General features: G+C 42.1%; 2 protein-coding genes across 4 annotated transcripts in view; both read right to left on the bottom strand.

Moving 5' to 3' along the window:
• LOC129838289 (voltage-dependent calcium channel gamma-5 subunit-like) overlaps window positions 1–2,695 on the bottom strand; it is a 31,334-nt gene extending 28,639 nt beyond the window's left edge. The window contains exon 1 of one of the 2 annotated variants that reach the window (XM_055905175.1): window positions 2,592–2,695. The gene's annotated coding sequence lies outside the window, so the exon portion shown is untranslated. Of the gene's footprint in view, window positions 1–1,763; window positions 2,188–2,591 lie in introns of those variants that run through there. The other variant, XM_055905164.1, reaches the window with a different exon arrangement.
• An 8,701-nt stretch (window positions 2,696–11,396) lies between these two features.
• Window positions 11,397–25,486, bottom strand: part of LOC129838281 (protein kinase C alpha type-like) — a 65,687-nt gene continuing 51,597 nt past the window's right edge. For both annotated transcript variants that reach the window (XM_055905140.1, XM_055905150.1), the window contains 2 exons: window positions 24,927–25,067; window positions 11,397–11,587 (listed from right to left, as the gene is read on the bottom strand). In XM_055905140.1, coding sequence (XP_055761115.1) covers window positions 11,417–11,587; window positions 24,927–25,067 — 312 coding nt within the window. In that variant the 3' untranslated portion in view covers window positions 11,397–11,416. The remainder of the gene's footprint in view (window positions 11,588–24,926; window positions 25,068–25,486) is intronic.

Raw genomic sequence — 25,486 nt, 5'->3', positions numbered from 1 at the left:
CAAGGTAAGACCCAGATGCAGACCGTGTCGAAGTAACAATGTTTATTACAGCAACAGCGGCAAAGGAATAGGACAGCAGGCAGGCTCAGGCTCAGGTCTGGTAGAGGTCGGTAATCCAGAGGTGGGGCAAAGGTACAGGGTGGCAGGCAGGCTCAGGGGCAGGTAGAGTGGTCAGGCAGGTGGGTACAGGGTCAGGCAAGGGTCAAAACCCAGGAGGATGAGAAAAGAGAGACTGGGGAAAAGCAGAAGCTGACACAAAAACACTGGTAGGCTTGACAAACAAGACGAACTGGCAACAGACAGAGAACACAGGTATAAATACACAGGGGATAATGGGGAAGATGGGCAACACCTGGAGGTGGGTGGAGACAATCACAAGGACAGGTGAAAGATCAGGGTGTGACAGAATAGGCCAGCCGGAAGAAGCAGAACTTACATGTAAAAGTCACGAGTCAGTGTGTTGTTATGACAGTGCCATAGGCGAGAGGAGACAGACAGAAGCATAGGCAGGCTGGCTGAGACAGTCTAATAGTGTAAAGCGGACAGACAGGAGGACAGACTGTACAAGAAAAGGCAGGCTCTGTGATATGGGACCTCCAAAAGAAAGAGGGAGCGTGGTATTAGCTCCCTGTCAAGCAGATGCTGACGCTGTGTCAGTGTACACTGGCTGTGAACTAGCCTGTGGTAACTGCCAGAAGGTTAAATAACATTGGTCTGTGTTCATGACGGCCAGTCTCCAAGGCTACAGGCATGTATAGGCTTGGCAGATAAGTCATAATGAAGTAAGAGAGAAATTAGTTTAACAGCAATTTAACTCAGTTTTATTCAAAACGATACAGTTAGTTGGTCTTTGATTATGTAACCTTTATTTAACCAGGTAGGCTAGTTGAGAACAAGTTCTCATTCACAACTGTGACCTGGCCAAGATAAAGCAAAGCAGTTCGACACAGAGTTACACATGGAATAAACATACAGTCAATAACACTATTCAGTAAGGTAAAGTTAGAACGTTTTCGATCGTTTCAGGTTTGATCACAGTGATAATGAAATATGCTATCAAACGTATTACAGCATCACAGATACCTCAAACCACCAAACAAAATCAATACTGACTCCACTTTCCACCAACGTCTGCCTGGTCCTGCTCTTCAGTGATGCACTAAACCTAAGTTAAATTACCAAGTGGGATGCGTTCAATATCGTTTCGATTTTCAAAGCAAGGGCTTGCAATTATATATATAATAGGCTGCCAACAACGTTAATTCCAGACTTCTCTTAAAAAAAACAATGCCTACACATTAGTTCATGCTGAAAACATCGTTCCCCCCGTCGTAAAAACGACCTATTCGTATTCCCATCGACATGGTAAAAGGTTATGTTTATGGAAGTGAAGGTTTTCCCTCCACATAACGGTGTAGGCTGTTTATCTCATTCAGATTAAACTCAATAACTGACTAAGTTAATTTGAATATTTATTAAAAGGATAGTGTTCATCATTATTCGACCTTAACGGTTAAATGTTTTTTTTTTTTTTACATTGCTAGAGGCTACATCCCAGGAATAAGCTTAAGCTTCTAAAACTAATGCTTCGAAAAGTAAGTTATTTTTTACAAAGCAGTGAATGAAGAAATTAGTATATCACGTGGAGACGAACAAACTAGAGAGGCGCTTCTGAGCACCTATATCTCAACTGAACACATTTCGGACAGCCTACTAAAGACACTTCAAAAGGGAAGGAAATAATTGAAATAAACATTGTTTACCTTCACAAATAAGTCTCGCCGATGAAAGCGCTATTTTTCTTACAATACTGTTCCTCTCGTGTCGCTCTACACTTGTCTACAGTTGACTCGCGGAGAAGCAGTGGATGTGTCGCGCACTTAGTGCCCTACAACAGGACACAATACTCGTTGCGCACTCCACTTCAGCCTGGCGCCAGCAGTTGGGAAGCGACAGCCTTTGTGGATATGGCTAGTCTATGAAGCTTCACTGATTAAACAAAATCAAAGTTAGCTTTTGCGAAATGCAGCCCACAAATAATGTCCCTCTTTTGGATAAAAACTACGGTCCAGAGATTGGCATCCATAGACTTTTCTTCATCAACGTTCTGGATTCGAGTGAGCTGAATACGACACAGCTGTTCAATCAAGCATCGACGAAGCTTCCATCATGTGACATTTAAGACAAATGCCTGTGGGTGACTTCAGCATCATAACCCATTTAATTAAAATATATATTTTATGGATAGTATGAGCACTTTTGTTTTTTGGGTGGGTAGCCTAAGTTTTAATTATTTAATACATTATTATTAAAGATTTTGTCTGATTATGGTATGGTGCATAACATTTACAAAGCATTACAACTAAATGTAGCACTACCCCCCCCCCCCCCCCCCCCCCCCCCCCCCCCCCAAAAGAAGGGACATATGTCATTCATCCAATTATTTACGAGCATATGGCCTATCAGTGTAGTATGCATAATTAAAAGCTGTCTGGAAAACGTTGATTGTCCACATATACATTGTCCATTACATCTCAGCTATTATATCGCCCCTTCCATTTCCCTCTCCACCCATGGGATATCTACTTTACCTGGCACAATTTGTTAGGCCTGTGTATGTTTGTTCTGGCATCAGTGAAGCTGCGACCTGTTATTCATCCCGTCTATCCAAGTTCTTTCGCAGTCAAAGCGTGGCAACATTTCATCTCCATGGACAGCGCCAGAATTTGCCCCACAGGCAGGTATAAAATGTTGCTGATATAAAATGTGTTCTAATGGATTATAAAGACCTCTAACGTTTTTGAAGTAACAAATTGCCGTGGTAGCTACAACCATAGACATAGAATTGAATGGAATTCTAATTCTATAACTCAGCAACCTTTCAAAGCCCACTCCTCTCATTAACCCCTCATTATGGACATTAAGGAACGACTATACTTCATCCCCATCGTAGCTGAACATTAAATTTGAAGCAACCAGCCCTGAGGTTGCATGCCAAATATTACCCTATATAATGCACTAGGGCCCTGGTCAAAAGTAGCGCACTATATAGGGAATAGGGTGCTGTTTGGGATGCACCCTGAGAGTGTGAAGGGGAGAGAAGGTCAAGGTTGTTGTGTTCATAATTGGGTAAATAGAGAATTAGTCATGTTTTGGGCCTGGTTCTCAAACCAGTGGCTCACTAAATGAGATTACACACTCTGGGGAAGAGTGGCTGTCACTACACTCTGGTAACACTAAACAGGGGTTGTGTGTGTGTGTGTGTGTGTGTGTAGAGAGATTTTTGGTAGAAATTATAGTATTGGTAATAGTAATCGTAAGGATAGTTGTGGTATTAGTGTAAATAACAGTGGTGGTAGCATTCATTTTAGTAGTAATAATAGTAGCTTCTTATTTTCTATATTTAACCTATTATTGATTCTATTTTCTATTACTATCCACTGTTATCATTCTATTGTTGTTATTTCGATTTCGTTTGAACTATTCTATTTCATTATTATTTATTGTTTTATTACCTTACAATTTCAGAAATATTGCATACATTGATGCTTTGGCAATATTGACACAATGTTTCTCATGACAATCAAGGAATTTGGATTTGAGAGAGAGGGACCTTTTAACAAGTTCCCTCAACATACAATACCATTGTTTTCCCAGAGCTTCCAATACTCCCACTCCCATTCCCATCCCATTCCACTACTCCCATTACAATACCCCCACTAGAGCAATGAACAGACTTTTAGGGCTCCAGACTATAGCAGCTCAGACGTTGAGCAGACATCCCTAGTGGTTACTGGTAGAGCAAAGCAGACATTTAATTAGATTCAGATTCAAGGAAGCCGTTGACATAATGATATGGGCTGCATTCCAAATGGAACTTTTCCCAAAATAGTGGACTACTTTTGACTAGAGCCCTGGTCAAAAGTAGTGTACTGAATAGGGTGCCATTTGGGACAGGGCCATGATGGCTTAATAAGGCAGCGAGAGATCCAATGGCTCTTCATCACTAGCGTTCTAGTAATTAAATTATACCAGACTAACAGCAAAGACTCTCTTATTGAAGAGGGTTAATTTCTGTTAAGATGTAGAGTCAGATTGAGAGAGAGAGGGTGTGAGAGGGGGAGAGAGAGATTCAACTAATCTAATGACACCTCCTCTCCTTGCCCACCACCCCACCCACGCACGTACATACACACGTATGCACGTCAGAGTGCTAAGATGTCATGGCTGGGTGTTACTTATGTTGAAACTAATAAACATTGAAGAGCACGATGTACGCTTGTACAATTTTGTGTCTTACAAAGTAAAAGTAACAGCTTTTGACCTCTTGAGGGAGAGAGAACGAGAGACAGAGAGCTGTATGTTTCCATAGGACTATCAGTGGGCTTTTTGCTCATTCAGGTGAAGTCATTGTAACGCCTTGTGTTGTATAGTGCTGTGTATTTGGAAAGTATTCAGACCCCTTCCCTTTTTCCACATTTTGTTTTGTTACAGCATTATTCTAAAATTGATCAAATCTATTTTTTCCTCATCAATCTACATACATTACCCCATAATGACAAAGCAAAAACAGTTTTTTAGAAATGTTTGCAAACGTGTTAAAAATAAAAAAACAAATATCTTATTTACATAAGTATTCAGACCCTTTGCTATGAGACTTGAAATTGAGCTCAGGTGCATATTGTTTCCTTTGATCATCCTTGAGATGTTTCTACAACTTGATTGGAGTCCACCTGTGGTAAATTCAATTGATTGGACATGATTTGGAAAGGCACACACACCTGTCTATATAAGGTCCCACAGTTGACAGTGCAAGTCAGAGCAAAAACCAAGCCATGAGGTCGAAGGAATTGTCCATAGTGCTTCGAGACAGGATTATGTGGAGGCACAGACCTGGGGAAGGGTACCAAAACATTTCTGCAGAATTGAAGGTCCCCAAGAACACAGTGGCCTACATCATTCTTAAATGGAAGAAGCTTGGAACCACCAAGACTCTTCCTAGAGCTGGACGCCGGTCAAACTGAGCAAACGGGGGAGAAGCGCCTTGGTCAGGGAGGTGACCAAGAACCCGATGGACTCTCTGACAGAGCTCCAGAGTTCCTCTGTGGAGATGGGAGAACCTTCAATAATGACAACTATTTCTGTCAGAGGGACCATCAGTCAGGCCTTTATGACAAAGTGGCCAGACAGAAACCATTCCTCAGTAAAAGGCACGACAGCCCACTTGGAGTTTGCCAAAAGGTACCTAAAGGACTCTAAAATCATGAGAAATAAGATTATCTGGTCTGATGAAACCAAGATTGAACTATTTGGCCTGAATGCCAGCGTCATGTCTGGAGGAAACCTGGTGCCATCCCTACGGTGAAGCATGGTGAGGGCAGTATCATGGTGTGGGGATGTTTTTCAGCGGCAGTGACTGGGAGACTAGTCAGGATCGAGGGAAAGATGAACGGAGCAAAGTACAAAGAGATCCTTGATGAAAACCTGCTCCAGAGTGCTGCCCTTTCTGATAAGTTCTAACAGATCTGACCATTACACCATAGTCCTTCATCAACACCAGCCTGTCCTTCAATCTATCCAGCAATGGAGCTGATGATCAACCTACTCACACATCTGCATAAGGTGGGTGTATAGTACTCACATGTCTGTCTATGTCTGTCCATGCCACATCAAAGTTGATTTGTCATTATGCACAGGATATAGTAGCGTACACAGTACAATAATATGCTTATCGCAAGCTCTTCCACAAATACATGCACACAAACACAGATATGAAAAACACAGATCACATTACAGTGAGCAATTTCATTACCTACCTACCACAAGCTTTTATTGTTCCTGTATTCTGTTTCTCTGACCTGGTTGCAAAGGTGTAATGATCTCATGAGTCCACATGGGAGATGGAACCCTGCCCTAGATGGAACCCTATTCCCTATATACCCTGAGTGTACAAAACATTAAGAACACCTTCCTAATATTTAGTTGCACCCCTTTTGCTCTCAGAACAGCCTCGATGCGTCGCGGCATGGACTCTACAAGGTGTCGAAAGCGTTCCACAGGGACGCTGGCCCATGTTGACTCCATGTCCATTGGGTGGTCTTCATACACATGGAAAACTGTTGAGGGTGAAAAAACCAGCAGAGTTGTAGTTCTTGACACACTCAAACCGGTGCGCCTGGCACCTACTACCATACTGCGTTCAAAGGCACTTAAATGTTTCACCCTCTGAATGGCGCTCATACACAATCCACGTCTCAATTGTCTCAATGCTTAAAGATCCTTTAAACCTGTCCCCTCCCTTTCATCTACACTGATTGAGGGGGATTTAACAGGTGACGTTTGTAAAGCTTTCACCTGGATTCACCTGGTCAGTCTATGTCATGGAAGGAGCAGGTGCTCCTAATGTTTGGTACACTCAGTGGGCTTTGGTCGAAAGTAGTGCACTATATATGGAATAGGGTGCCATTTGGGACAAGGCACGGGTGTGATAGACATTAAGTACAGGTTGAACTCAGTAACTGGAACATTTGCAGGGGCCTTCCTGTGCCAACCAGCTTGTAAATGAGAAAGCCAGCAGCTGACAAAGACTTTGATTGCCACAGCGTCCACAATGAAAAATTCAGCACCTCATTTTCACGCTTCTTCTGAGAGCTTCACTTGTTAAACTTTAATGTCCGTATGCACTCACCCCTGGGGTTCCTCACATGTGATGGTAAGTCAGGCTTACTGAACCTTGGTTAAGGTTCATCACGCTTTTTCAAATGGCAAGAGACACTTGGACTTCTGTTACTGAAGCTTACTGAGATTGTGGACATAATGCCATACACCTTGGCTGCATGTGTTGATTCCCGTAAGGGATCATAAATCAGGAAGCTTCATTTTTACCAGCCATTTATGAGAAATGTTATCGTGACTGTGTCCATATACCAATTTACAACTGGACCAACTGTTAGTGAAAGTCGTTTCCTTGTTGTATTCTGTAGTCTTGCTGTTAGTGTAGATGGGTTGACAGTCAAAGAATCAGGTAAGGTCATCTGACTTTCCCCCAGCAAGCCATCTTCTCTTCCTCACAACTAAAACCCCATTTCTGTGCCTTTTCATACTTTATTTGCTCAAATCAAAATGTCCAATGGTTTCATCAATTGCAAACTTCCTGTCCCAAGTCAGCAGTAAAGGAGAGGAAACGGTGACAGCGGTATTGGGGTTCTAGAGGAGATGCATCTCTCAAAATAAGACGAGAAAAACCAATCCCATTTTGAGAACACTTGATGATTGTGAGTTGACAGAAATGTCACATTATTTTAAGTCTGTAATAAATAATGTATAAGGCATTTATGAATCATTAGTAGTCTTGTTGCAATTTAAAGTGAGCTCTATTTGTACTTTAGAAATACTTTCAAAATGTTTGGAGTGACCAGTGTAATTTCAAAACGTACTAACTTTTACAAACGTGGGAGTAGTGACTAATAAATGGCGAGCAAACCTTTTGTAAATGCCTTCTAAATGGTTTATTACAGACCGTAGTGTTACCCAGTATATTTAAATAGAGTAATGTCATTCCCAGGAATGAACCTTTTATAATGGTGGATTTTGATGAGTTGAGTTTATATTTAAGTAAAAAAGACAACAGCTTCCAAATAGCCATTATTTTTTATTTGCATTATCATACAGTAGGTACAAATTACACTATTGATTACAAGATAAGTAGCCCAGACTCGCTTTCAAAGGGTTTTGGGGAGAACGAACATACACCATTTGCAAAATACAATATATTCTTTCTTTTACAAGTCTATGTAGATATCTAAATCCTTATGTACAAAAGAAGCGCTTGGTTTGGACATGAATCAACAGAGAATGGGGGAGAGGTTAGAGACTGACTTTCTCAAATGGCATCCTATTCCCTATATAGTGCGCTACTTTTGACTAGGGCCTATGGACAAAAGTAGTGCAATATATGGGGAATAGGGTGCGCATTTGGGACGCACCCGTAGGAGCTAAGGCAAAGGAAAATATAACACAGGATGTAAACGAAGGTGAAAAATAACATATTTGACCAATTCTTTCCCCAGTGTGTTTTGGGAGGATGGGAAGGGGCAAGAAGGACAGGTTGGTGTCAGCCTGGAGAGGCGAGTTTCTCACACAAAACTGCTTTCATGAACTGATTGGATCTTGAAGGAGAAGGGATGAGGGCTTTGTCAATAAGAGAATGGATCGATTGCCCAGGCACTGAGAAAGGGGGGAGGCATGGAAGGATGAACAGAGGAGATGAGATACCCAGACAGGGGGTTTAAACAGGCCAATAGGAACGGGGTTGTTCACTGATCAATTAGTCACTCAACCAAACACACTCATTTATTCAACCAATCACTCATCAACCACCCATTTATGCTTTCCTTCCTTCTCTCTCACACGCACATGTAAACACATACACTCTGACTGATAGGCACAGAGAGGTAGGGTAAGGGGTAAGCAGGCATGGTATAGCAGAAGCGTCATACTGCTGTCCGGCTATAAAGCACAAAGGTAAACTCACACAGAGGTGTAGGCTACTAACGTGACATAAAAAAAACTACAAGAAACGACTGCCGGATTGACTGGCATCAGAACCATGTTGACATTATTTGAATTAGCATTCCCTTAGCTACCTATTTTTAGGGAGAAGCACATGGGTCGGACAGACGTTGTGATATGTGGCGTTGGCACACTTTCTTGGACTAACCACTAAGTGTCTACCAGGGAAAGACATCTGTACTGACGAGTCATCGGTATTGAAAAAAACATGTGTATTGACAACACATCGGTATTGACAAGATGTTGGTACTGACAAGACTTCGGTAATGACGCGTCATTGGTATGACTACAGCTAGTGCAACGCTGCTATTGTCGGGTTCTGGCTATTTCAGGATTGGCACAGTTAAAAGGTTAGGAGAAGGTTATGAGGAGCAAAAGTCGAGGGAATTTGATAAATCTATCAACAGTTAGATGTGAAGATATGAATTGCTAAGGTGATAATTCCGAGAAACATTCCTGAATTACTTGAGCAGAATCTATTACCCCCCAAAAAACAACGACAAAAAAATTATGTAAATTGTAACTTTTTTATACAAACAAACACTAACGATAAGAAACAAAACCCCTTCATTGAGACACTAGAGAGCAAGTTGTCGCGCTGGTCTAGTACAGAGACAAGTTTAAGAGTTCCTTTAACCGCATATCTGGAGTCAGATTTGCCCATAGTCTCCTAATTGTGAAGGGCTTAGGTTCAGCTGATCCTGGATCTGTGTTTGGGCGGAGACTCCTTGCTGTCTGACCAGGGGCCTGGTTACTGGTACTGAGTATCATGCAGCATTTATATGATGATCACGTTTTTTTTTTTTTTTCATCCTTACCAACAACATGCAGATACAAGAGCCAGGCACACATTCAGTCAACTCACTCAGCGATCGCATTCAAGAACATCGGATATGTGCGATGGAGACGAGAGCAAACGGAAAACGCTTGATAATATCTGCAAAAATCTTCCAGATGTTTCTCTCCCGACCGACTTCATTACCTAATTGTTACGAAGTTGATATTTTGGGGTACTTTTCCCAAAATTTTTTTTACATAGAAATATGTTAACCTATCTAACGTAATAAAATCACATTCAGTTGTTGGTATAAAAACTGCGAGATACTATACTTTTTTAAATCACTCATGAATATTTACAAAAGAGTCAATACACTGGTATGTGTTACATTAAAATATTAATTAGAACTAATTGGGGGGGGGGATGCATGACATCACATAAAAGCAGAAAAGGGAACTAATCGTTTAATAACGTGATACTCTAGTCAACATTTGTTATAATGGTGTTATATCCATGTATAAGGGTATAAGCATGCAATATAATATTGCACGGTTCATAGAGTAAGCAAACAATAACTCAACATCAATTTAATTTAGTTGCTACCTCTCAAACAAACAAAAAAACAGAGTTTTAGGTCTTTTCCTTCCTAAATCCTCAAGAAATTTCCTCCGGGAACTTAACTTTGAAGGACTTCTTCACGTCAAAAAGAATCATGGCCATTGACAGACATTTTTGATAAGTGGGCAAACAGTGACAACGAAGTTGATACAGGAGGAGAGTAAAAAGGTTGTCACAAAGTAGTGTTACTTGATCTCGATTTGGTTTTGGATAGACCACCTTTATACTTCTGTTGCCCTGTGATTCTTGTGTAGGTGTTTAAAGAAGATGGGACTGTTGCACTGTCTACGTCATCTAACCAGAACTTCTACTGCGTTCTGTCTGAATGTCCACTCACAGTTGTAAACCTAATGACAAGATAACCATACAACCTGTAGCTCAAGGCTCAATATATCCCTGTGTAACTGTAACTTGTGTGTACAGATGCACGATCTTAATTTGAGCCAGTTTGCTACAGCAGGAAAATAATCCCGCGGCTACAGGAAATGTGAATTATTAGGTGGATCATAATAATAGCCATTTTTTTAAGGGATTGATACATTTTTCTTCTTCAGGGAAAATCAAGTCTGACATTTCTTTTTTAAACCTCAAATACATTACACATTTTAGTTTGCAATGCAGGAAAGTTTTCCTGCAATAGGGTGATCAAATGAAGATCCTACATCTGTATGTGCGTGTTATAGTTAGTGTGTCATGATTTTCGTACTGGGTGTGTATTATTTGATGCATATTGAAACATAGGGGCACCTGTTATGACACATATTGAAATAAAATCTCACCAACACAAGGTAAGACTGTAAACATAGTCTCCCTGTACTGACCTCATATTTGGCTCAAACTCTGACCCAATAGCTGAAAACAAGAGATTACGTTTGTAGTTTCCTTGGGTTTCAATGGAGACTAGTATAGCCAGTACAGGGTTTAACAAGAAGTTAACCCTTCGCTCTAGAATGAGTTTTTAAAAAACTGGCATTGTTTCATGGGTTTTGTCCCCACACATTCAAAACAACAGGTCAGTCATCTCAATATCTATCATGATTCACTTCAATATCTATCATGATTCACTTCAATAGGAGTCGATTTCAAATATTTGCCCATTCGAATACAAACACAACGGGTGGGTGGGAAAGTACATCAACCCTACATACACCTCCTTCCTCAAACCTTCATCCGCCCCCTCACCATTAACACACAGCATTTCCACTCACCAACTCCTCTCACTCAGAGCCCCAAGTCCAATTCCTAGAGGACACATCATTAATACATTGATAGAGGAACTCAAAATTGCGGTCGATATCAGGGTCCACGTTGTTGTTGTAAAGTTGGACAAGTTTGGTGGTTGGGAGTTTGGCTCGAAGAAGCTGCTGTTGGTGGATGGTTAGTGCTAGGTAGGTAGCGGAGGTAGGAAGGGGGGTACGTGGTCCCCCCCCCCCCCCCCCTTCCTCCTCCTCATACGGTGTGCAGGGAGACCAGGGAGGGATGCATGAACTGGGGGTTGATGAAGGAGAAGCCTGAGAAGTCAGCTTGGTCGATGTTGGCGATGACCAGCTGGTCGGGCGGCGTGAGCTGGGGCTGGGTGCGCGTGAAGAACTTGTCGAAGTTCTCCGCCCCTTTTCCGCACTGCGAGGGAGGGATAGAAAGAGAGAGAGACAGAGGTTTTAAAATGGGAGGCGTAGGTGGCTGCAACTGTAACATACGGAACACACAAAGGTAAGAAGAAATACATGTGCAAATAGAAACTGGGCTTGATTAGATATCCCTCCACCTCCATCGCCTGGTCTGCTAAAAGAGAGAACGGAGGGAAAGAGAGAACATTTCGCACCTGATACCGCTCTTTCTATTCCTATTCTCCCCCTCCTGTTCCCACACTAACATCACATGACATGCTCTACATCCCAGCATGAGTCCCAAATGACATCCGATTCCCTTTATAGTGCACTACTTTTGACCAGAGCCCTATGGGCCCTAAAGTAGTGCACTGTAGAGGGAATAGGATGCCATTTGGTAGGAAACCCCAGTCACCTGGATTATGTTTTTAATGCAATTGAATCCAATGGTTTTAAAAAGTAACATTGGCGTGCAGCTGTGAAACAGCAATCTGTACTGTACAAACAAGACTTTGGAAAGAGTCGCAGAGGGAATTGAAGGAGATGATGTCAGGATCTCTACAGTCAAACACGTCTTAGTCACTTCTGACCCGGTAACCTGTTTCGATAGAGCTCCTCGTGTTGTTTGGATGTACAGTGGGGTCCGTAATTATTGACACACTAAAGCGTGGCTCAGTTGGTAGGGTTCGATTCCCAAAGGGGACCAGTATGAAAATGTATGCACTTCCTTACTGTTAGTGGTTCAGGGTAAGAGAGTCGGCTAAATGACTCAAATGTAAATGTAAAGGAAAGATGAGCAATAACGACTGTATAAAATAAATTATTCAAATACTGAGCTATATTGTGTGCTCACAAAAATTTGGAAATTATATTATTTTATACTAATAAAACTGCTCAGAAAATAATGTTTTGTTTAACAAGTACAAACGGTCAAAGATCATACCCCCAAGACATGGTAACCTCCCCTGTTATTGTAATGGTGAGAGGTTAGCATGTCTTGAGGATATGATCTTTGACAAACTTTCTCACTCATCGTTATTCACTATTCATTCAGGATTATCCATATTCATTGTCACAGCCACATTCATGTAGAAGTGTTTCGAAACATATTCTATTCTTATTCATCATAAAACTGACTCCAAAATGACACAATGCATTTTTTAACATTCATTTCTATTGGGCACAAAATAATCTGAAACACAACCAAAACGAACTGCAAATGCATCCAACAAGTTTGTAGAGTCACAAGCTTGGTGTAGTCATTGCATGCTATGGACCAAACACTAAACAATTTCTTTAGTTCTAAGAATCATCAAGGGTGTCAATAATTTCGGACCCCACTGTATGTAGAGGTTTTACGTAACATCTGACCCCCCACTGTATGTAGAGGTTTTACGTAACATCTGACCCCCCACTGTATGTAGAGGTTTTATGTAACATCTGACCCTCCACTGTATGTAGGTTTTGCGTAATATCGTACCCCCCACTGTATGTAGAGGTTTTACGTAACATCTGACCCCCCACTGTATGTAGAGGTTTTACGTAACATCTGACCCCCCACTGTATGTTGAGGTTTTACGTAACATCCTGACCCCCACTGTATGTAGAGGTTTTACGTAACATCCTGACCCCCACTGTGTGTAGAGGTTTTACGTAACATCTGACCACTACTGTATGTAGAGGTTTTACGTAACATCCTGACCCCCACTGTATGTAGAGGTTTTACGTAACATCCTGATCCCCACTGTATGTAGAGGTTTTACGTAACACCGTACCCCCCACTGTATGTAGAGGTTTTACGTAACATCTGACCCCCACTGTATGTAGAGGTTTTACGTAACATCTGACCCCCACTGTATGTAGAGGTTTTACGTAGCATCTGACCACCACTGTATGTAGAGGTTTTACGTAACATCCTGACCACCACTGTATGTAGAGGTTTTACGTAGCATCTGACCCCCACTGTATGTAGAGGTTTTATGTAACATCTGACCCCCACTGTATGTAGAGGTTTTACGTAGCATCTGACCCCCACTGTATGTAGAGGTTTTACGTAACATCTGACCCCCACTGTACGTAGAGGTTTTACGTAGCATCTGACCACCACTGTATGTAGAGGTTTTACGTAACATATGACCACTACTGTATGTAGAGGTTTTACGTAACATCTGACCACCACTATGTAGAGGTTTTACGTAACATCTGACCACTACTGTATGTAGAGGTTTTACGTAACATCTGACCACCACTGTATGTAGAGGTTTTACGTAACATCTGACCACCACTGTATGTAGAGGTTTTACGTAACATCTGACCCCCCACTGTATGTAGAGGTTCTACGTAACACCGTACCCCCCACTGTATGTAGAGGTTTTACGTAACATCTGACCACCACTGTATGTAGAGGTTTTACGTAACATCTGACCACCACTGTATGTAGAGGTTTTACGTAACATCTGACCACCACTGTATGTAGAGGTTTTACGTAACATCTGACCACCACTGTATGTAGAGGTTTTACGTAACATCTGACCCCCCACTGTATGTAGAGGTTTTATGTAACATCTGACCCTCCACTGTATGTAGGTTTTGCGTAATATCGTACCCCCCACTGTATGTAGAGGTTTTACGTAACATCTGACCCCCCACTGTATGTAGAGGTTTTACGTAACATATGACCACTACTGTATGTAGAGGTTTTACGTAACATCTGACCACCACTGTATGTAGAGGTTTTACGTAACATCTGACCACTACTGTATGTAGAGGTTTTACGTAACATCTGACCACCACTGTATGTAGAGGTTTTACGTAACATCTGACCACCACTGTATGTAGAGGTTTTACGTAACATCTGACCCCCCACTGTATGTAGAGGTTCTACGTAACACCGTACCCCCCACTGTATGTAGAGGTTTTACGTAACATCTGACCACCACTGTATGTAGAGGTTTTACGTAACATCTGACCACCACTGTATGTAGAGGTTTTACGTAACATCTGACCACCACTGTATGTAGAGGTTTTACGTAACATCTGACCACCACTGTATGTAGAGGTTTTACGTAACATCTGACCCCCCTGTTTGTAGAGGTTTTACTTAACAAATGAGAAGTTCACTTGAATCAAAATAGCAACGTCGCCAATCGACGTACAGCGGGGTTGTCAAAGGGTTAATTGGCGTGTTGACAAGAGCAGAGCAAACCTCTGCTATTAAATGTGAGAGAAGTGGAGCCGCTTTCATCCTGACTGTAAAGACAAACCTATCAATAGCATGGAGACGTATCAGGCGAGGGCGGTTGGATTAGCATTCCACAGCTAACAAGCCACGGTCAACTCTGAACGCTCTGGGAGCATGGGTGTACATCTCATTTCTGTCATCTACAAGATGATAGTCCAAGAAAACATACATTATGTGATTGATTTGTATGCATGTACAGTATGACATAGTTCTCAATGGAGTCAAGCCAGCATTCAGTTGTCTTACTTCAATTGTATTGTGTATGTTTTTTAAACTTGAATGCAAAATGGGCAGAGAAAACGATTTACACTTTACATTTGAGTCATTTAGCAGATGCCCTTATCCAGAGTGACCATAGAATACGTCTGCTTAAGTATTTTGCTTCCATCTTGAATGATTGTTACATGACAGTATGTCAATACATCTGAATAAGAGCAGCTGCTCTAGCCCTACGGCATTACTGAAGAACATTAAGGAGACTGGGACGCAAATGGCACAAAATGGCCGCCAACACCAAAAATACTGCTGTCAGTCGCTTCATACTTCTGTCACCATTTAAAGCGCCTGGCACTGTGGCTTGAACCTGTGAAGGCCTCAATTGTTCTTCCTCACACAATGTTCCTTCTAACAATTGATAGGCGAAGGCCTGTAGAGTTTGGTGGAACATTTCTTTTCAAAGGCAATCTTCCCCAAAATGGTGGTTTATTTTGCAGGCTACTGGTAGGTTGCAGTGATTCCCTCTTGGGTTGGGTCTTAAGAGTCTGAGGATTGTCGCCAGTACCTTGGGTAATTGGGTAAATTCAAATAGATAACTCAAAACGCTTTAGGACCATTACATTACTAAGGAAACAGTCAACACATAAAATGACAATGGTAAATCTATAATAACACACCAAAGTTCATAGGGGCATTACAGAGAGCACAGGCAGTGGGGACTGGGGAATTAAAGATTTATTCTCTAACTTCACAGTGTGGTTCTGTGTTTACACCAGAAACCCTGCTGCACCTCTTATTCTCGCTCTGTCCTCATCAGTTATTCCACCTACACTGTGTGTGTGTCCTACTTAATAGGCTTTAAATCTCCCCAGGGACCTGGCAGGGAATATCCCTACCTCTCTATATCTCTCTCTGTACAGTAAGCCGACATGGGAAAAGGATATGGGTTGATTTACATTACTTAGCAGAGAAGCAGATGCAAGCCGTACTGTGCTGGCCTCGTCGCGCACCTGTAACAGGGTTGGTTATGCTTCCTCTTGCTACTGCAGAAATATTTATTTGGATGTTTATTTATTCAGATTGGTTAGTTGAATTTACATGTCAATAAGGTGTAATGCCATTGGCCACACTTGCAGATAGGGGAAGATTGGTGATATATTGACTCCAAATCTACACCAATCACTGATTAGGACACCTCAGAAATACACCCAACATAGTTGCTGGAACCATGCCAGAAAGGACAATGTGAAAGGTAAAAATCCGAGCCAGCACAGTAATATGTGGGTTGGCATGATAGTGTGAAAGTGTTTTTTTTTAACATGGAAAGCCTGGGTCTGGATGTGGAAGTTTTTTCTCCAGAGTGGAATTCACTATGGATTCCCTATGGAGGTCTACATTGTTGCACAGCTGTGTGTGTTCCACTGTGGTTGGAAAACCTCCAGTGATTGGGTCGGTGTGGTCGTCTACACGGCACGTTGGTGGTGGCATGTGTCTGTTCAAAGTAGAAAAGTCCTGTTGTCCTATATCCCGAGTTGTGTGGTGTGTGTGTGTTTTCCGTGAGCCTGGGGGCTCTGACTGTACTCCTGTGTCCTCCTTGACTCCTACACTGACAGACCGGTGACACTGGCTCCCAGCCACCCACTGTCACTCCGTGTCGAGACGCAGTAGAACGGAGAAGAGGAAAACAGCAGCAACACACATCAACATAGAAGAGAGAAGGCACATACTGATATGGCGACATTTTCGACGCAAAAGAGCACAGATCTCTTCATAATATATATTGTTGAAGAAAAGACGCAGATTGATTCACGCTGACAGATTGCGATGACGTTTATGGGTTTTGTACCAAATGACGGCCGAAACAACAGCATACTCCATACTACAGACACAAAGATGTGTGCACTCAAACACATACCTCTGTCAAACCGACCCCACGCACACACACCCTCGCTCTCAATGTGTCCACAAAAGAGATGGATGAAAAGGAGTATTGCACAAAGTCCTCCCATCCCCCTCTTTCATCCGTCTCCTCGAATACGGTGGTGTCTATTTGGCTTGTTTGAACAATGGCCAGTCAGTCACACTGTAGCGGTATGTATCAGAGAGGGGTAAAGATAAAGATTTTGTTCGGGCGCCAGGCAGGTATTAACCATGCCGAAAGGAAAAGAGTAGAATAGAGAGAGTACCACTACCAGGCCCACACACATCAGCAGAAGAGACTGCCTAGAGTGTAGCCTGTTTACCAGATAGCCAGTGGAGAGAAAAGAGAATGCACACCCTATAAAACCCACATCACAGCACAGGGGTAACCCCACCAAGAATACCTCATACAATCATAATAATAATAATAATAATAATAATAATAATAATAATAATAATAATAATAATGGCAGAGCAATTGAACAGCAACTTCATAGAAACAATTTACAAGAAAGACCCCGTCATCAACAGAGGATTTGCAATAATCTGTATTCCCTTCCAGTGGAGGAGTGCAGAGGGTTTGAATGTGGGGGTGTTCTTAGAAAAAACAAAGGCCTTAAAAGTGTCCACAATCTTCTCGGACACATGTCATTAGTACACCCCACCTCAATACAGTTCAAATAACAATACACAACTTGCAAGCAACCTCCCTTTTAACTAAAATGTCCACCCAAATACTTCTGGCAGGGCAATAATAGTCCAGCTCTAATGAACATCAACAGGAAGTGCACTTAAAATAGAAAGTCTGCTGCAGTGTAAAGCACTGGAACAATAGAGGGAAGAAAGAGAGAGAGAGAGAGAGAGATCTTAGCTGCGGTCTTCAGGCTTGCAGTTGTCCTGTCTGGCCGTCCGATGGTTTGTATGTCAAAGCTTCGCAACAATGTTGCTACTAATCCATAACAGGTGCAGTCCCACGCGATAACAACGATGACCTAGAGAGGTCACGCCGATGATTGAGTTAAACACTTTATAAACTACACATGCTGAAAATAAACAAGGACATCTGCAGCATAGCACACACAATCAAACTGTCGCGCCAACCAATAGCTCCTCCCCAAAGAGCTTAAAGAGCTGTCTTTATTTCCTCTTTCCTTATGGCTGATGCACTCTTAAAAAGTGGCAGCGCACGGTGAAGGCTCCTTATAGGATTTTGCCACACTCCTCCCCCCATGAAAAAACAAAGCCTGTAGAAACCGAGAGGATGCAGGCTTTGACAGGTTCATGTTCCTGCTACACAAAACCAGGGAAGTCCTCATCAGAGTCCTCCACGAAGAGGTCCTGCAGGTCCAGTTCTTCTGCCGTAGGGCAGCAGGGCTTTAGGTCAACAACATGCACCGTCCTGACATCTTCCCCAGTGTCCTCCAAACAGACCAAGTAGTTCACTGGTCCCAACTGCTGCACTACACGGTATGGACCTTTCCATCCTGAAGCTAGCTTGGCAGTGATCTTCTTAGACGCCTTTGACAGATGATGTGAACGTACCCAGACACGAGACTTGGGTGGGAAACACACGTCTCGTCTATGTTTGTCATAGTTTCTCAGCTGTCGTTGTTTGGCTTTGGTTTTGCTGGCCTCCACTCTGGCTAGCAAGGTGTGGTGGTGTTGGACGGCATCAAACGCTGGGCAGTCAGGTGAAACATTGAAACTTTGCAAGACTCTGACCTTTTAGTGGTCTTCCCAGGTGGAGTTCGGCGGGAGGGACCCCAGAAGTCTGCTGCACGGCAGAGTTCAGTGCAAAGCGAAATTCAGGAAGATGCTGATCCCCACGAATGAAGCAATCATCCCCTTCAGGGTACGGTTTACCCTCTCGGTCAGGTTGGTCTGAGGATGGTAGGCTGTGGTCAACTTGGCAATTACACCCCAGTAGGTACAGAGCTCTTTGTAGATTCCTGATATGAACTGCGGACCTTGGTCAGAGAGGATTTGGTCTGGAATCCCGAATCTGGTAAAGACCTCCCTTCGCAGAATTAGAGCAATGGCTGATGCAGTGGCTTTGCGGAGGGGAAACAACTCCACCCAGTGTGTGTAGTAGTCCACGATCACCAATAAAAATTAATTCCGGTACCCCCGGCTGGGAGGAAAAGGTCCCATGAGGTCAATTCCCAACATTTCATTTGGATGGTTCACCACGGTCTGCTGCATTGTCCCAGCAGGTCTACCAATGTCTGGTTTGTATTTCTGGCAGACTTCACACTGCTGTACAAACTTCCGGGTATCAACCCACATGCCTGGCCAGTAAACCACCTCTTGTAGTCGTTGATATGTCTTAAAAACTCCAAGATGGCCACTCATGGGATTAGCATCATACACTTGGATTATCTGGTCACTCAATGTAGAGGGAATGAAGACGCGATAATGGGTGCTGTGTATTCCATCTCCTCTTGGAGTTTATCCTGAATTATGCTATACTTATCATTGAAGCGACTCTTCGAATCTTCTTCAGACAGACTCTTGTGGATCGCCATGATGCTGCAGTGTAAAGCACTGGAACGATAGAGGGAAGAAAAAGAGAGAACAAGAGAGATCTTAGCTGTGGTCTTCAGGCTTGCAGTTGTCCTGTCTGACCGTCCGATGGCTTGTATGTCAAAGCTTCGCAACAACGTTGCTACTAATCCATGCGATCCATAACAGGTGCGGTCCCAAACGATAACATCCACGACCTAGAGCGGTCACACCAATTATTGAGTTAAACACTTTATAAACTACACACGCTGAAAATAAACAAGGACATCTGCAGCATAGCACACACAATCAAACTGTCGCGCCAACCAAGAGCTCCTCCCCAAAGAGCTGAACGAGCTGTCTTTATTTCCTCCTTCCTTACTGCTGATGCGCTCTTAAAGTGGCAGCGCACGGTGAAGGCTCCGTGCAGGATTTCGCCACGACACATCTCATATTGATCTTGACAAACAATCTCCCACACGGTTTCCCAAATCTTCCACTAAAGGCAATACATTTCTGTCCCAAATTATTTTCTCATCACCTCCTCTCCTCTTTTTCATCCTCCCCCTTTTGCCTCTGAGACCTAACCCCCATATGCAAATGTGTCTCTAGTCAATTACCCTTCTATTCAATTAATTCAGAAAGTCAAGTGCACTTCCAATTCCAGCTTATTTCCTGAATTGACTGAATGCTGACCAATGAAATTGACTCAAACCTGCTGTATAGCTTAGTTTCGTTGTGTTTAATGTTTGTTACAATGTCACTCATTGTACACGCTACGTTGTGCTACTCTTAAGGACAGATGGCATTGCTCGTAAACTGCTGTTTGAGTATTTATCTGTCACACACACACAAAAAACCACTCGCACTCAAGCATATTAAATGAATTCTATTTAGTATGATAAATGGATGTCTGTTTCTATTAAAATACTTGCTGAAGTATTCTCTCTCTCTCCATCCCTAACTATCTCTCTCTCTCACTCCCTATCCTACTGCAGAACGACCTCAGCATCTCACTGTTGTTTTGATGATCTTCTTACTAGTTATACAGTGCCTTCAGAAAGTATTCATACCCCTCAACTTATTCCACATTTTGTTGTTACAGCCTAAATTCAAATTGGAAAAAATATATATTTTTTAACCCATCTCCACACAATACCCCAATAGAAGTTTTGGCAAATTTATTGAAAATTATATACAGAAATATCTCATTTGCATAAGTATTCACACCTCCCAGTCAATACTTTTTCAGCGAATACAGCTGTGAGTCTTTCTGGGTAAGTCTCTAAGAGCTTTCCACACCTGGATTGTGCAACATTTGCCCAGTATTCTTTTCAAAATTCTTCAAGCTCTCGCATCGATTGTTGATCATTGCTAGACAACCATTTTCAAGCTGATTTAAGTCAAAACTGTAACTTGGCCACTCAGGAACATTCACTGCCTTCTTGGCAAGCAAATTCAGTGTAGATTTGGCCTTGTGTTTCAGGTTATTGTCCTGCTGAAAGGTGAATTAATCTCCTAGTGTCTGGTGGAAAGCAGACTGAACCAGGTTTTCCTGTAGGATGTTGCCTGTGCTTAGATCCATTCCGTTTCTTTTATCCTGAAAAACACCCCAGACTTAAAGATAACAAGCATACCCATAACATGATGCAGCCACAACTATGCTTGAAATTATGCAGAGTGGTACTCAGTAATGTGTTGTATTGGATTTGCCCCAAACAAAACACTTTATATTCAGGACAAAAATGTAATTGCTTGGCCAAAAAATGTTTCAGTATTGTTTAGGTGCCTTGTTGCAAACAGGATGCATGTTTTATTCTGTACAGGCTTCCTTCTTTTCACTCTGTCAATTATGTTAGTATTGTGCAGTAACTACAATGTTGTTGATCCGTCCTCAGTTTTCTCCTATCACATGTAACTGTTTTAAAGTCACCATTGGCCTCATGCCGAAATCTCGGAATGGTTTCCTTCCTCTCAGGCAACTGAGTTAGGAAGGACGCTTGTATCTTTGTGGGTGTATTGCTACACCATCCAATGTGTCATTAATAACGTCACCATGCTCAAAGGGATATTTAATGTCAACTTTTCTTTACCCTTCTACCAACAGGTGCCCTTCTTTGCAAAGCATTGGAAAACCTCCCTGGTCTTTGTGGTTGAATCTGTGATTGAAATTCACTGCTCGACTGAGGGACCTTAAAGATAACTGTATGTGTGGGGTAAAGAGATTAGGTAGTCATAAAAAAATCATGTTAACCACTATTATTGCACACAGAGTGAGTCCATGTAACTTATCATGCAACTTGTTAACATTTTACTCCTGAACTTATTTAGGCTTGCAAAAACAAATTGACTCAAGACATTTCAGCTTTCCATTTTGAATGAATTTGTAAAAATGTCAAAAAACAGAACTTCACTTTGACACTATGGGGTATTGTGTAGTAACAGAACATCTATATTTAATCAATTTTAAATTCAGGCTGTAACACAACAAAATGTGGAAGAAGTCAATGGATGTGAATACTTTGAGGCACTGTATCGTTGGCCAACAACACTCAAAACACTACAGTTGTTTCATCCATCCTATAAAATCAGTTGGTCTATAGTAATATCCTAATTGTTCTTTAGTAATCAGAGAATACTATTATGTTTCTTTCTCGCATGAATCTAAAAGGGAAAATCCAAAAAGAACACAGACAACCACCCCCACTGAAAACATACATACGACGGGACAAGTGGAAATGCTTTAACAAATAACACGACTAAATTTACTAGGACTCATAGACAGTCCAAAATATAGATTGGTGAGTTTGTGCATACAGTATTTTTCATGTGTTTATCTGTGTGTGTTTGTCTGACCTACAATATGTGTGTTTAACACCATCCCAGCCGTGCCTTATGTTCCAATCCAACACTTCCTCAATATGACTACCTTAAAAACGTAAATTAAACGCTGAGTCTCAAGTAGCCCTTTGTCCCTTTTAATACCCGGGCAACGACACAAATGTAATCAAATAAATGCCCTTTTTAAATAAACGCCGGCTCTAAATGTATTATTTACCAGGTTACCATGAATTGTTTGATTTGTTACATTAAATAATTCAGCGATCACAAAAAAAATGAAGGCAATCTCTTTTTTATAGCCTGTAAGAAACCGCTAACCATTGACTGCTAACAGCTTAGAAGTGCTAGCTAACTGACAAGCAGAAAAACAGTCAACAACATAGGGAGTACAAACCCCTAGAAATTGTCTGATCGCCCTCTAGTGGAAAATGCACAGTTAACAAGAGAATAATTCTGGCAAGGAATTATTTTTTATTTTTTTTCCTTAATAGAGGCATACTAAGACAAAATAAACATGACACAGCATGTAAATGATAACACATTAGTGCAGGGAATGAAGAAATGAATTAAAATGTTGGAAGTGAATGCTGGAATTAAACATGCAAATGAGCAAAAGCTGTGCTCATTAAGGAAATAGACACCTGGCTCAAATAGAAGTTTGTCTCCAATAAGCACCTGTTGTGTGCAGTGATTGAAGCAAATAAACACCCGGGCTATTAATTGAAGTTTTACGGTAAGCTCCCTGACCACAGTGATTCCATCACCATTAATCAGCAAGTCTCATATCCTGCCACTTTGACCCACTTCCATCTTTACAAACTTAAACCACATATCAAGTGGTTCTCTAAATATGAGTCTAGATAAGCTATGTCTATAAATAGCTACTGTCGCAGGTGTTCTTGTTATTCTTCCCTGCGGTCTATCTGTCCTGCTCTGTTTCCGATAGATGGATAAACCCTCTAGTGTTCATAATCTGGCTCTCGCTGTACCTGGCTATTAAATGGCAATCTCCCAGCTGTCAGAACAGGCATGAAGTGTGATTGATTCAGGAGGAGAGGACTGAAGAGGAGGAGAGGATGAGAGAGACAAAGTCAGGTCAGGGAGGGATGGAGGGAGGGATGGATGGCGGTGTAAAGATGAATCTAATGACAGCCAATTGGTTGTAATAGACTCCCGGTGGTGCCTGTGTTACAGTGGAGTTGGATTGAAATGGATGATGGTTATTATAGGTCAGGGGAAGAGGTTTAGTTCTCTCTAACACACACACACACAGACTGAATGACACGTCTGCAGCATGCACATTGCACATGCAGACCAATATAGCTAAAGCACGTTATGCATGCACGCACACACACACACACACACACACAATGGTCTCTCCATCTCCACAATGGCTCTTTCCATCTATCATTCTCCTTTCATCTTGTCATGCCTTTCATCCACACACACCTGCATTCAAAACACACTCCTCTACCCACATACTCATACTGGAGTCCACACACCAACACACACACACCTCTACCCACATACTCATACTGGAGTCCACACACCAACACACACCTCTACCCACATACGCATACTGGAGTCCACACACTAACACACACCTCTACCTACATACTCATACTTTTATTGCTTCTTTAATCAGCACAATAGTTTTGGCTGTGCTAACATAATTGCAAAAGGGTTTTCTAATGATCAATTAGCCTTTTAAAATGCTAAACTTGGATTAGCTAACACAACGTGCCATTGAGATTGAGAACACAGGAGTGATGGTTGCTGATAATGGGCCTCTGATCGCCTATGTAGATATTCCATAACAAAATCAGCCGTTTCCAACTACAATAGTCATTTACAACATTAACAATGTCTACACTGTATTTCTGATCAATTTGATGTTATTTTACTGGACAAAATGTGCTTTTCTTTTAAAAACAAGGACATTTATAAGTGACCCCAAACTTTTGTACGGTAGCGTATATGTGAATAAAATGAGTAGTATTATTGTATTGTAGCCCATGCCGAGGCTTTGTCGTTAGAAAAGGTTGTCTTTTGTTCAGTGTGACGACAGAGATCATAGCCGCTGGGGCATTGCCATGCTAAACAAATGGTGCTGGACCGGAATGGACTGTAACCTGTGAGAGTTGCCAAACAGATACCATTCAGATGCAGGCCAATCTGATCTGACAACAGACCAGGTGGGAGTCTGCCTGGGCTAAACTATGGTGACAGACGGCCGCCGGACATTCACAGGTGTGTTTGTGTCTGTGTATTGTACACGTTTGCATAGTTTGTGTGTGTGTGTGTGTGTGTGTGTAAGTATGCTCCCGTATGTGTCTGTGTATGCATACATGTTTGTGTGTGTGAGTGGATGTTGTCACTCATCTGAATGGGAAACTGAGATCGCATCAGATAGGAAGCAACCACACACTCCTCGGTGGAGTAAATGTCCATTGTGTGTGACAACGGGCCAAACATACCAATGAATACAAAGCTACGATTGCGCCACCATTTCAATAATTTAGCATTTAAGAAGAAACATAGATTACCACAGCGAATAACAACTTGTACAGTGTCCTTTTTTAAACCTCATTTTAAATCAGACATGGGTAGGTTGTGTGTGTGTGTGACTCACCCCTTTGGGCTTGAAGGGGGGTTGGATCTCGCGGTTCTGGAGACGTTCCCAGTCGATGCGTCTGAAGAAGGCGTGCTCCCGGATGTCCCTCTCGCCCTCGGAGCCACAGCCCAGACGCTTCGACGGGTGTTTGGTCATCAGCTGGGAGGGATAAGGAGTGAAAGGCCCTAGAGTTAGAATGGAAATTCTACAGATAGAAATGTCACTATTGTGTCAATCAGGGAAGGACCACAGAGATACTGGTATTTAGATCTACAGAAACCCATGTGATCATCAGCAGGCGGAGGATGAGAGAGCCAGTCAGAACGGCTGGAGTAGACAGACCGTAGAAAAGATAGCCATAGAAAGACTAAATAGATTCCATATTCTATTATTTGCTCATTGGCTGAGGTTGGGAAAAGAAGAAGGGAGGAATGGGAACATGAGTCATTATGAGTTTAATGGACACCATAGAAATAGGATGAGTGGAATGGATAACAACAGACTCAGAGCAAGTTGGTATTGGAGTCAATATGGGGGCAGTTATTTTCTATGCTTCCTCTTTTTATTCTCTCTTATTC

Source organism: Salvelinus fontinalis, chromosome 3, assembly GCF_029448725.1.
Source record: "Salvelinus fontinalis isolate EN_2023a chromosome 3, ASM2944872v1, whole genome shotgun sequence".
Taxonomy (NCBI): Eukaryota; Metazoa; Chordata; class Actinopteri; order Salmoniformes; family Salmonidae; genus Salvelinus; species Salvelinus fontinalis.
The sequence above is the reverse complement of the archived record's forward strand: the minus strand, read 5'-3'. Positions and strand labels throughout refer to the sequence as shown.